Source organism: Oncorhynchus mykiss, chromosome 13 (assembly GCF_057628025.1).
Source record: "Oncorhynchus mykiss isolate SJ-2025 chromosome 13, ASM5762802v1, whole genome shotgun sequence".
NCBI lineage: Eukaryota > Metazoa > Chordata > Actinopteri > Salmoniformes > Salmonidae > Oncorhynchus > Oncorhynchus mykiss.
In genome coordinates this window covers 50,990,396-51,004,305 of record NC_143034.1, presented here as the reverse complement: position 1 = coordinate 51,004,305, position 13,910 = coordinate 50,990,396, and the positions used below count along the sequence as shown (strand labels likewise).

Here is a 13,910-nt window from a genome sequence, read left to right as displayed (position 1 = left end):
AACTGTATTTTTTTGTGAAGAATCAACAACAAGTGGGACACAATCATGAAGTGGAACGACATTTATTGGATATTTCAAACTTTTTTAACAAATCAAAAACTGAAAAATTGGGCGTGCAAAATTATTCAGCCCCCTTAAGTTAATACTTTGTAGCGCCACCTTTTGCTGCGATTACAGCTGTAAGTCGCTTGGGGTATGTCTCTATCAGTTTTGCACATCGAGAGACTGACATTTTTTCCCATTCCTCCTTGCAAAACAGCTCGAGCTCAGTGAGGTTGGATGGAGAGCATTTGTGAACAGCAGTTTTCAGTTCTTTCCACAGATTCTCGATTGGATTCAGGTCTGGACTTTGACTTGGCCATTCTAACACCTGGATATGTTTATTTTTGAACCATTCCATTGTAGATTTTGCTTTATGTTTTGGATCATTGTCTTGTTGGAAGACAAATCTCCGTCCCAGTCTCAGGTCTTTTGCAGACTCCATCAGGTTTTCTTCCAGAATGGTCCTGTATTTGGCTCCATCCATCTTCCCATCAATTTTAACCATCTTCCCTGTCCCTGCTGAAGAAAAGCAGGCCCAAACCATGATGCTGCCACCACCATGTTTGACAGTGGGGATGGTGTGTTCAGCTGTGTTGCTTTTATGCCAAACATAACGTTTTGCATTGTTGCCAAAAAGTTCCATTTTGGTTTCATCTGACCAGAGCACCTTCTTCCACATGTTTGGTGTGTCTCCCAGGTGGCTTGTGGCAAACTTTAAACAACACTTTTTATGGATATCTTTAAGAAATGGCTTTCTTCTTGCCACTCTTCCATAAAGGCCAGATTTGTGCAATATACGACTGATTGTTGTCCTATGGACAGAGTCTCCCACCTCAGCTGTAGATCTCTGCAGTTCATCCAGAGTGATCATGGGCCTCTTGGCTGCATCTCTGATCAGTCTTCTCCTTGTTTGAGCTGAAAGTTTAGAGGGACGGCCAGGTCTTGGTAGATTTGCAGTGGTCTGATACTCCTTCCATTTCAATATTATCGCTTGCACAGTGCTCCTTGGGATGTTTAAAGCTTGGGAAATATTTTTGTATCCAAATCCGGCTTTAAAATTCTTCACAACAGTATCTCGGACCTGCCTGGTGTGTTCCTTGTTCTTCATGATGCTCTCTGCGCTTTTAACGGACCTCTGAGACTATCACAGTGCAGGTGCATTTATACGGAGACTTGATTACACACAGGTGGATTGTATTTATCATCATTAGTCATTTAGGTCAACATTGGATCATTCAGAGATCCTCACTGAACTTCTGAAGAGAGTTTGCTGCACTGAAAGTAAAGGGGCTGAATAATTTTGCACGCCCAATTTTTCAGTTTTTGATTTGTTAAAAAAGTTTGAAATATCCAAGAAATGTTGTTCCACTTCATGATTGTGTCCCACTTGTTGTTGATTCTTCACAAAAAAATACAGTTTTATATCTTTATGTTTGAAGCCTGAAATGTGGCAAAAGGTCGCAAAGTTCAAGGGGGCCGAATACTTTCGCAAGGCACTGTATACAATGAGGGGGAAAAGTATTTGATCCCCTGCTGATATTGTACATTTGCCCACTGACAAAGAAATTATCAGTCTATAATTTTAATGGTAGGTTATTTGAACAGTGAGAGACAGAATAACAACAAAAAGATCTCAGAGTTGCAATGATCATGAGAACGGTGAGGAATCAGCCCAGAACTACACGGGAGGATCTTGTCAATGATCTCAAGGCAGCTGGGACCATAGTCACCAAGAAAACAATTGGTAACACACTACGCCGTGAAGGACTGAAATCCTGAAGCGCCCGCAAGGTCCCCCTGCTCAAGAAAGCACATATACATGCCCGTCTGAAGTTTGCCAATGAACATCTGAACGATTCAGAGGACAACTGGGTGAAAGTGTTGTGGTCAGATGAGACCAAAATGGAGCTCTTTGGCATCAACTCAACTCGCTGTGTTTGGAGGAGGAATGCTGCCTATGACCCCAAGAACACCATCCCCACCGTCAAACATGGAGGTGGAAACATTATGCTTTGGGGGTGTTTTTCTGCTAAGGGGACAGGACAACTTCACCGCATCAAAGGGACGATGGACGGGGCCATGTACCGTCAAATTGTGGGTGAGAACCTCCTTCCCTCAGCCAGGACATTGAAAATGGGTCGTGGGTGGGTATTCCAGCATGACAATGACCCAAAACACACGGCCAAGGCAACAAAGGAGTGGCTCAAGAAGAAGCACATTAAGGTCCTGGAGTGGCATAGCCAGTCTCCAGACCTTAATCCCATAGAAAATCTGTGGAGGGAGCTGAAGGTTCGAGTTGCCAAACGTCAGCCTCGAAATCTTAATGACTTGGAGAAGATCTGCAAAGAGGAGCGGGACAAAATCCCTCCTGAGATGTGTGCAAACCTGGTGGCCAACCGCAAGAAACGTCTGACCTCTGTGATTGCCAACAAGAGTTTTGCCACCAAGTACTAAGTCATGTTTTGCCGAGGGGTCAAATAATTATTCCCCTCATTAAAATGCAAATCAATTTATAACATTTTTGACATGCGTTTTTCTGGATTTTTTTGTTGTTATTCTGTCTCTCACTGTTCAAATAACCTACCATTAAAATTATAGACTGATCAATTCTTTGTCAGTGGGCAAACGTACAAAATCAGCAGGGGATCAAATACTTTTTTCCCTCACTGTATATTTCACATTTAAAGGTATTCTGCTCAGGAGATCTACCAATGTGAATAGAGGATGTACATCTACTGTGAAGCATATAGACACACTTAGAAAGTATTCCATCCATCATAGTGGTGTAGGGCAGGCTAGGGAAAAATCTCCACATTGTCCTTCACTCCTCACTCCCGTATCACCCTGGCTCCTTCAGGACAGAGTAGGAGGTGAGCGGAGTTGAGCGGTTGGCTATCTGCTCATTGCTCATGGAGCACCGCTTCGGCACTCTATGTCCTTTCCAACCGCTCCAAATTTGCTCCATTCATTAAAATCACAATTTAACCAACACCCATCTATTTTTTGTGACGACCTGGACCTACCTTTTGGTTTTGAAGTATTGAAACCAAACCATACACAAGCATTTCGCTACACCCACAATAACATCTGCTCAACACGTGTATGTGAGCAATAAATTTGATTTGATATGATTTGAATGAAAAGTATTTTAATAAACATGAATAGGTGAATGTAAGAAGCGCTCATTATTTCAAATAGGCTACATGTCATATTAAACAGCATATTAATACTAAATAGGTCAGGCGCCAGACAGGGAGACTAAGAAGGAACAAAAATGATTATTTATGCTGTATCATTTCAATTATTTCAAGGCTATAGCTACAAAGAAATGAATTGTGAAGCATTTGTGAATGTGACACACTAGGCTGGTAGGGAGTCAGGGACATTAAGTGCTCAGCATTTAAACAACATTTCATTGTATTAAATAATTATAGTCTATAAATTGCCTATATAGGCTGTGACTTACTTAAGCAATAAGGCACGAGGAAGTGTGGTATATGGCCAATATACCACGGCTAAGGACGGGTCTTATGCATGACGCAATGCGGAGTGCCTGGATACAGCCCTTAGCTGTGGTATATTGGCCATATACCACAAACCCCAGAGGTGCCTTATTGCTATTCTAAACTTGTTACCAATGTAATTAGAGCAGTAAAAATAAATGTTTTGTCATACCCGTGGTATACAGTCTGATATACTACGGCTGTCAGCCAATCAGCATTCAGAGTTCGAACCACCCAGATTATAGTTAGAATTAAAATAAAAATGCCTTATTGGGCTCAGTTTACAGTGCCTTTCAATTCATTTTTAGAAACCCAAGTTTCGACGGAGTCTGTGGCTTCAGGCTCATTCCATGGTGCCTGGAGAGCAGGCCTGCAGCAGAGAATTTTTCGAGCTTGCAGAGCCATTGGGGAAGCTAAACACCCTTTTGGCCACTCTTGCCAGGCTGGTCAGGGATGTTTTTAGGCAAAATAACCCAATCAAAACAGAAAGCTCCTTGAAAGTTGGAATATGCCAGACTTATTGGGCCCAAATCAATTATGGTCTATTGTATAGATAATAGAACAAAAATAAAGGAATCTTTTAAGAGATCCGATTTTTGTTTAGAAATACTTTGCTATATCACCACACTCCCTCTCTTGCTCTTGGTCCTCATCTTTGTAAGTCACCTTGATTTTGCACCTGTGTGTTTTTTTTAATTAAAATATTTAGGGAACTTCATGACAGTAGCTAAAGCAAGGGGCTATAGCAGCACCCAAGTAGACTACAAATGCATGCTGGGCCGGGCATGCCCTGAGCTCGTGAAGTGAGCTCTACTGGAGTGAAATTGGAGCGGTTGCGAAGGCCGAAGCTCCAGCCTTTGGGAATCTCGCTCCTCACTCCAGTCAAATTGGGCACGTTCCACTCCCCGCTCTGCTCCAACTCCACTCTGCTCACATACTCTGCTTCAGGGGTCCTTCTGTCTGCGTCAGTCCTCTCCTCTCCCAAATGGTGGAGTGATTGACATCGGTGACATATCTAACCGTTCCTCTTTTCCCCTCTCCTTCTTTCTCCTCACAGGGAATTAAGCCGGACAGCTTCTTCAAAGTAAAAGTCCCTGAGTTGAAAGGGATCATAGAGGGATGCATCCGCATAAATACAGACCAGAGGTAGAGTAATCAGATAGGAATTCTCTTTACTCACCTTACCTCAGACATCCGCTTTCAGTCTGGCACTGCGGTGGTGTGGTATCAAATGTTGGAAAGATTCTAGGTTGAAGTGTGTGTGTGTGTGTGTGTGTGTGTGTGTGTGTGTGTGTGTGTGTGTGTGTGCAAACATTAGACCGACAGTTTTGTTCCTCCTAGACAAAGGATATTATACCTGTCAAGCTAGTTTGTCTAGACTCTTTGTCGCTCTCTCTCCAACATTAATCTAAGGGCGCTGACATTGAAACAAAATAAATTGTATCAGTCTCAGCCAACAACTGTGTAAATGCCCTCAAGAAAACAGTTTTATGATTAGCTTTTCTATTTTCTCATTCTCTTTCAAAGCATTGATCGAATTATGTTATGAGCTAAAAATAACAGTGAGAAACGACTTCAGACATAATTCAAATGTTGTCAGGGTTCAGGCCCCCTGGGTTTCCAATGAGATAACATCTGACCTGTTGTTAAATAGGGGCACATTACATTACACACCTATCCATCTCTCTCCTTTGGCTGTGTGTCAATAGTCTAAAGTGGCACAGAGTCTGACTCACCACATCCACCCACCTATAGTAAAATACTGTTTTTGTCCCACATGTTTAGTTAATGACTATAAAAAGAACAGACTGAGAAAATACAGTAATATTCAATTCAATGGATTATAGAACTAAGAAAACGGTGGCCTCTCCAGGTACACCATCCAAGACCTGCTGGAACACACCTTCTTCAAGGAGAACAATGGCGTCCATGTTGAGCTGGCGGAGGAGGACGACACGGTGAAGTCTGGCCTGAAGCTGTGGCTGCGTATGGACGACACCAAGAAGCTGCATGGGAAGTACAAGGACAACAACGCCATCGAGTTCCTGTTTGAACTCTACAAGGATGTACCCGAGGAGGTGGCCCAGGAGATGGTGGGTTGTTGATGGATTTCTGTACCCCTTTCACATTTTGTGGATCTCAAGTGTCAAGTTCACTGATTGCTCTCCCCTCTCCCTAAACTTCTCCCTCACCACCCCCTTTCCTTCCCTCTCCCTCATCCTCTCCCCCCTCCCCCTAGGTGGTGCTGGGCTTCGTCTGTGAGGCAGATTACAAGCTGGTGGCCAAAGCCATCCGGGACCGCGCCACAGCCATCAAGCGGCAGCGGGAGAAGCAGCGCCGGATGGCCGAGGAGGCCTTGCGCCAACAACAGGAAACTGTCATTGAGGAAGAACCAGAGTTGGCCCCCGAGCCAGAATCGCCCACCCCCAAACCTCAAATAGCCCTTCCCATTAAACAGTCCAACCCCGCCCCTGTCTCGGCACCCCCTGCCCAGAGTCCGCCCACTCGGACGGTGTCGAGGCCGGGGATATCCGTGGCTAACGGCTCGGTGGATTCGGGGATAAACGCCAGCTTCACAGCAGAGACGGAGGAGCAGGAGGCAGACCAGCGGCTGCACTACAACATCAGACATGCCAGATACTCCTCTGCCACGTGTGAGGATACAGTCACTATACCAGTGGTTCTCAAACTTCTCCTTCGGGGACCCTCGGACGTGACCTAGCTCAACTGATTCATCTATTCAAGGGCTTGATGATCCGTTAACAAGTTGAATCAGGGTTGCTAGCTCTGGAGCGGCTGGGGGTATCCGAGGAGAGGTTTGAGAACCACTGCACTATACTGTAATCACATGGTCATGTATAGCAGACACATTTATCCCAACCTTGTGTCGCTTCGTAGCTGAACTCCTGAAGCTACACATTTGCCCACAGACAGCATGTACAGTCGAGCCTTCTCATGTCTAGGCAACATGCAAAGTGCATTGGCCTGGCCTATAACGCAGATAGATAAGCATGGTCCACAAGTTTACCATAAAAAAGATATAGAACACAGATACACTATTCACACAACCTTCAAGATTGGTACCTGTGGCACATACTCGCTGATATATGTGGAAGGTTTAGCCAAAACATGCTTCAAACATTCATTGCTGACATGCTCATGCCCTGGATTTGGTATTACAGTATCACAGCTGCACGGTGTGTGTATGTGTGTGCATGGGCCCACGTGTTTCCTTATATCTGTACTGGAAACTGTTGGCTCAACAGACTTTGCCTAGGGCACGTGCTACATAGCCCTGTGTAGATCCTATGTGTTTTTTATATATTTCTTAAGTAGGCTAATCTTTTGCAGTTATGCATCTGTCCATTTGTTGTGGTTACCCTCTAGCCCTACTAATCCATGTAGCCGTCCCTCACGGTGCCTGTTAGTGGAGCCCAAAAAGGACCCCTTTGGATTTTTTTTCATTAACAAATAACAAGAAACATTGAGTATACATTATTTCCAGACAAGACATATCCTTTACAGTATATGTTGAACACAGTCAGGGGTACATGACATAAAGAAGAGATTGATAACATGTTAACGCCTGTCTGTCTCTTCCCTCCCACTTCCCTTCCTTTAACCATGGTGTCTCCATGGCAGCCGACTGCGAAATGGATGGCTACCTGAGCTCCTCTGGCTTCCAGGATCTCGGGGATCCCCATCTCCAGCCTCCTGTTAATTTCACCCCTTCCTCCATCACTCCTGTTCCGTTGCCCCTGGAGATCCCTCACATCGAGGCCCTGGCCATCAAGGCTCCTCCCCCTGACACTCCACCAATCCCAGCTCTCCGCTTCCCCTCGGTAGGTAGCCTGTATGAAGTTCTTGAGGTTTATATTTCTATGGATGTAAAGCTCAACAGTCCAAATATTAATTATCATGACTTCTTATAACTGTTATATTTAAGCAATAAGGCGTGGTATATGGCCAATATACCATGGCTAAGGGCTGTTCTTGGACATAGCCCTTAGCTGTGGTATATTGGCCATACATCACAAACCACAGAGGTGCCTTATTGCTATTATAAACTGGTTACCAACGTAGTTAGAGAAGTAAAAATAAATGTTTTGTCATATAACACAGCTGTCAGCCAATCAGCATTCAGGGCTCGTACCAGCCAGTTTATAAAAGGTGTTATATCCAGTTAGGACTCTTACACAACACCTTACCAGGAAAGTTTCTGGGCCCTACTAGTTATATATAACGGGGATATGTGTTTATGATTAGAGTGATGAGTTGATAAGCCATTAATGTTTAATTTTAGCACCCTACCTCAACAGACTATTCTGACCCTCTGTCCCTCCCCCAGAGTATCGCTGTATCCAACACTACCATGCCCCAGTCAGGAAATGCCAGTGGTTTCTCTTCTCCTGTCGACAGGTAACCCAAACACATGTAGAACCTTCCATGATGGGGGTGTTGTTCAGGGTATAAAGAAAGGCAAAGGCCTGCCCCACACACCTTATGGCCAGTATCTAAGTATAATGTGATGTGTGTATGGCAGTGTTGCAATCAAGACAACAAAGGCCCAACAAAGGAACAAACATTTCAAATGTACTATAGAAATATACAACCACTATACGAGCACTTTGCTGCTTTTAACTAGTTAAATTAAATAAATAAAAGTAGAATGGATAACTTCTCTGTCTAATGGGTATCTCTGCAGTTAACACACATTTCCGGTAGTATTATTAAAACAGGACAGGTGTGAGTGAACATGAAGGGGATCTTTTTTAGAGCCTGTGTGTTGTTCTCTATCCCCATGGGAAATAGCGAGCGAGTCTGTTGTGGCGAACAACACTTTGATGAATGATGCTACGTGAATGTCTGTTTAAAGAGCTCCGTTGGAGTGTGCTTCCTTTTCTCCTGTGACTCACCTAACACACACTCACCTAACACACACACACACACCTAACACACACTCACCTAACACACACACACACACACACACACACACTCTCTCTCTCTCTCTCCCCCATCCTCCCCCTGCCCTCATCCTCCAATTACCCCATTTCCTGTGTGCAATTAGAGCGAGAGTGGAGCAAGAGGCATCAGAGCACTTCCTTCCCTTCAGGTGCCTTTCTGAATGTAATCCATAATGGTCTCGGGGGAGAAGGTCAATGGTCTTAATAGGCATTTTCCTTCTGGGAGCTGGGTGGGATGGACATAACCTTTTAATAGGAGTTAGAAGACTCTCAGGGGTTTGTTTGGTCATACACTACAGCCTCATTAGTAACCAGTTCATTATTAGTTGTGTAGTATAAATAAGAGTAGTAGTAGTAGTAGTAGTAGTAGTAGTAGTAGTAGTAGTAGTAGTAGTAGTTGTTGTTGTACTTTCAGTAGTAGCAGTTGTATTGGTACTGTACGTGCTAGTAGTCAACATTTTTGTAGTTAGTATTATCAATAACAAAATGACAGTGTTACATCTCCTGGGCAGTTGTCATAACCCACTTCCTGATTATCCCCACAGCTATGCCTCTGATGTGACATCAGGCTTGAGTGATGGCAATGAGGGCCTATCAGAAAAGAGTGCCAACAAACGTACCGGTACCAAGCTCTTCAGGAGGAGAGCCCGCTCACGCTTACGAATCACTGGGGTATGGAATGTCTGTCTGTCTGTTTCTCTATCTCTCTGTCTGTCTGTCAGTTAGCAGTTGTAATGAATTAATCACATACAAAGAGGATTGCAATCCAAGTCATCCTTGGTCTTGTAAAGTGGCTACGTGTTCTGAGTGGATAAACACTCGTTTTTCTCCTGTTCTTCCAGTTGTCTGACAAAGTGGACCGTGTGGTGGAGTGTCAGCTCCAGACTCACAACAGTAAGATGGTGACCTTTAAGTTTGACCTGGACGGAGACAACCCGGAGGACATTGCTGCTGTCATGGTGAGTGCACTGTGTGTGTGTGTGTGTGTGTGTGTGTGTGTGTGTGTGTGTGTGTGTGTGTGTGTGTGTGTGTGTGTGTGTGTGTGTGTGTGTGTCTTTAACTCAACTATTTCTTATCCACTGAGCTACTGTAAGCTCATCCAGTGTTACAAAACATTGGGCTTTTTTCAAGCAGAACAATAACTTCCCAGAGAACACAGAAGAACACTATGCTTGCTCCTTGAGAATATAACATCTAATTATCCAATCAATGAAAAGTATTTACTGTGTAAGAAAGTGAAACTGACCATGGATTCCAGCAAGATCTCTCACAGTTTTGGAAGGAATATTGTTTGGCCTTGGCCCTGGGAACGCATGGTTAACGGTTTTGATTGAATATGACCCAGTCATGGGGGAACATTTCTCTAATCCTTAAAACATCATAGCAGTTGCTCACATCATGGAGTTGATGGGATTAAAACAAGCTGAAAATGACCGCAGAGAACCATTTTGAATTGGTGCACTGCAAAAAGTGACATCTAAACAAGCCGAAATGTCTTATATTGAGTGATAATTCATACCAAGCGAAATTATGTAACGCCATTGGCAGATTGCTTATTTTAACCTATAAAAGGCTTAATACAAGTAATTTATCTTATTTCAAGATATTTTCCAATATATTTTACCTTAATATTAAATAGTATAATATATCTTGAAACATTTATTGAAATAAGATAAATTACTTGTATTATACCATTTTTAGGTTCCATAGGCAAATTGATCTACCAATGACATTAGATAATTTAGCTTAGAACAAAAAAACGATATATCTTCTTTTATCATTTAATATATACGATATTTAGGCTTGCTTAGATACTGTTTTCTCTCTTGTCATCTGAATATGGTGTCCTGTATTTTATGTTGTTGTGTCCATCTCATCTCAACATACAGGTAACTGCCAAAATAATGGAAACACTTCAAATGAGGGATAAAAAATATACTAAAAGTAGGTGCTTCTACACAGGTGTGGGTCCTGAGTTAATTAAGCAATTAACATCCCATCATGCTTAGGGTCATGTTCAAAAATCCTGGACAGGCTATTATTTTGGCTACCATGACTATGCCCCATAGGATGACAATGCCCCCATCCACAGGGCACGAGTGGTCACCAAATAGTTTGATGAGCATGAAAACACTAAACCATATGCCATGGCTGTTTCAGTCACCAGATCTCAACCCAATTTAACACTTATGGGAGATTCTGGAGCGGTGCCCAAGAGTGTTTTCCACTACCATCAACAAAACACCAAATGATGAAATTTCTTATGGAAGAATGGTCTCGCATCCCTCCAATAGAGTTCCAAACACTTGTTGAATCTATGTCAAGGTGCATTGAAGCTGTTCTGGTTCATGGTGGCCCAACACCCTATTAAGACTATTGGACCAGGTCTCTCTTGAAAAAGAGATGTTATCTCAATGAGAAAACCCTGTATAAATAAAGATAAAATAAAAAGACACTTTATGTTGATGTTCCACTTTACTTTGGCAGTTACCTGTACTTTGCATTGTACTTGCAAAACTAGTTTCAAAACTAGTGTGTATGAAAGCTATCGACTCACTGCTCCAATAGCCATCTGCCTAAGTGGTAGCCCTGACACATGGCTATAGACTCCTATAGCGGCTAGGAGTCTACAGCCATGTTTCAGGGCTAGCTAAGTGGGTGTCTGTTACGAAATCCTTACAACAACAAGCAAAGATGATTGTTTACTCACGTTCAAAATCTTCCTCTCTTTCTTCCCTAACTTTGTCCATCTGTGTCCGTGTTTGTCTCAATCGTCAAATCTAACTGTTCCTTCACTCATATCGGTTTTAATTGATTGAATGATTCATTTACTGATTGATTGACTGATTTAACTCCCTCAGGTCCACAATGAGTTCATCCTTCCCTCTGAGCAGGAGGGCTTCATCTACCGCATGCGTGACATCATCAAGCGTGCAGAGGCCCTGATGAAGAGGGGTGAGCCCCTGAGTCTGGGGGACGCTGCGCACCAGCTCTACCCCTACCTCAGCGAAGTGGGCACCCTGTCCGCCTCGCAGGTCAGTGCCATAGACATACATCATTGGTCAGTGCCACGATGCCAGGTTAACCACTGCTGCTGCCCATAGTTGGCATGGTCCACATGTGCATATAGCTGTACACAGACCAAACAAAACACAATACAGTGTGTTAAAAACCTGTACTATTACCATCAGTAGAACCTGCATATCAATCATTTGTGAAGCATCTATGTAGGGTTCATGAACACTTAAACCTTAAAAGTCTTATTTTTATGTGGAACCAACAATAGTTACAAAACCAACCATCTATACTGAACAAAACTAAAAACGCAACATGCAACGATTTCTACGATTTCACCGAATTTGGGTTCATATAAGAAAATCAGTCAATAGAAATAAATTCATTAGGACCTAATCTATTGATTTCACATGACTGGGCAGGGGTGCAGCCATGGGTGGGCCTAGGAGGGCATAGGGCCACCCACTTGGGAGCCAGTCCCAGCCAATCAGAATTACTTTTTCCCAACAAAAGGGCTTTGTTACAGACAGAAATACTGCTCAGCATCTCCCTCCCCCTCCTCAGACAATCCCGCAGATGAAGAAGCCGTATGTCCTGGGCTAGCGTGGTCACTTGTGGTCTGTTGGATATACAGCCAAATTCTCTAAAACAACGTTGGAGGCGGCTTATGGTAGAGAAATGAACATTAAATTCTCTGGCAACAGCTCTGTTGGACATTCCTGCAGTCAGCATGCCAACTGCACACTCCCTCAAAACTTGAGACATCTGTGGCATTGTGTTGTGTGACCAAACTGAACATTTTAGAGTGTCCTTTTAATATCCTCAGCACAAGGTGCACCTGTGTAATTATCATGCTGTTTAATCAGCTTCTTGATAGGCCACACATGTCAGGAAGGAGAAATGCTCACTAATAAGGAAATGAACAAATTTATGCATAACATTTTAGAAAAATAAGCTTTTTGTGCATTTGGAACAATTCTGGGATATTTTATTTCAGCTCATGGAAAAGGGAATAACACTTTACATGTTGCATTTATATTGTTGTTCAGTGTATATATACAGTTGAAGTCGGAAGTTTACAGACACTTAGGTTGGAGTCAATAAAACTCGTTATTCAACCACTCCACAAATTTCTTGTAACAAACTATAGTTTTGGCGAGTCGATTAGGACATCTACTTTGTGCATGACACAAGTTATTGTCCAACAATTGTTTACAGACAGATTATTTCACTTATAATTCACTGTATCATCATTCCAGTGGGTCAGAAGTTTACATACACAAAGTTGACTGTGCCTTTAAACAGCTTGGAAAATTCCAGAAAATTATGTCATGGCTTTAGAAGCTTCTGATAGGCTATTTGACATAATTTGAGTCAATAGGAGGTGTACCTGTGGATGTATTTCAAGGCCAACCTTCAAACTCAGTGCCTCTTTGCTTGACAAAAAATCAGCCAAGACCTCAGAAACAAAATTGTGGACCTCCACAAATCTGGTTCATCCTTGGGAGCAATTTCCAAACACCTGAAGGTACCATAATCATCTGCACAAACAATAGTACTCAAGTATAAACACCATGGGACTACGCAGCCGTCATACCGCTCAGCAAGGAGACGTGTTCTGTCTCCTAGAGATGAACGTACTTTGGTGCGAAAGGTGCAAATCAATCCCAGAACAACAGCAAAGGACCTTGTGAAGATGCTGGAGGAAACAGGTACAAAAGTATGTAAATCCACAGTAAAACGAGTCCTATATCGACATAACCTGAAAGGCCGCTCAGCAAGGAAGAAGCCACTGCTCCAAAACCGCCATAAAAAAGCCAGACTACGGTTTGCAACTGCACATGGGGACAAAGATCGTACCTTTTGGAGAAATGTCTTCTGGTCTGATGAAACAAAAATAGAACTGTTTGGCTTTAATGACAATCGTTATGTTTGGAGGAAAAAGGGGGAGGCTTGCAAGCCGAAGAACACCATCCCAACCAAGAAGCACGGGGGTGGCAGCATCATGTTGTGGGGGTGCTTGCTGCAGGAGGGACTGGTGTACTTCACAATATAGATAGCAACATGAGGAAGGAAAATGATGTGGATATATTGAAGCAACATCTCATGACATCAATCAGGAAGTGAAAGCTTGGTTGCAAATGGGTCTTCCAAATGGACAATGACCCCAAGCATACTTCCAAAGTTGTGGCAAAATGGCTTAAGGACAACAAAGTCCAGGTATTGGAGTGGCCATCACAAAGCCCTGACCTCAATCCTATAGAGAATTTATGGGCAGAACTGACAAAGCGTGTGCGAGCCTGGAGGCCTACAAACCTGACTCAGTTACACCAGCTCAGTCAGGAGGAACGGGCCAAAATCCACCCAACTTATTGTGTGAAGCTTG

The 13,910-nt window shown here is 43.1% G+C and overlaps 1 protein-coding gene across 1 annotated transcript in view; it reads left to right on the top strand.

Moving 5' to 3' along the window:
• LOC110486396 (serine/threonine-protein kinase WNK4) overlaps positions 1 to 13,910 on the top strand; it is a 71,052-nt gene that overhangs the window by 47,633 nt on the left and 9,509 nt on the right. Inside the window, exons 5-12 of the mRNA XM_021557957.3 lie at positions 4,603 to 4,691; positions 5,419 to 5,638; positions 5,785 to 6,199; positions 7,188 to 7,387; positions 7,894 to 7,964; positions 9,055 to 9,181; positions 9,352 to 9,468; positions 11,371 to 11,544. Coding sequence (XP_021413632.3) covers positions 4,603 to 4,691; positions 5,419 to 5,638; positions 5,785 to 6,199; positions 7,188 to 7,387; positions 7,894 to 7,964; positions 9,055 to 9,181; positions 9,352 to 9,468; positions 11,371 to 11,544 — 1,413 coding nt within the window. The remainder of the gene's footprint in view (positions 1 to 4,602; positions 4,692 to 5,418; positions 5,639 to 5,784; positions 6,200 to 7,187; positions 7,388 to 7,893; positions 7,965 to 9,054; positions 9,182 to 9,351; positions 9,469 to 11,370; positions 11,545 to 13,910) is intronic.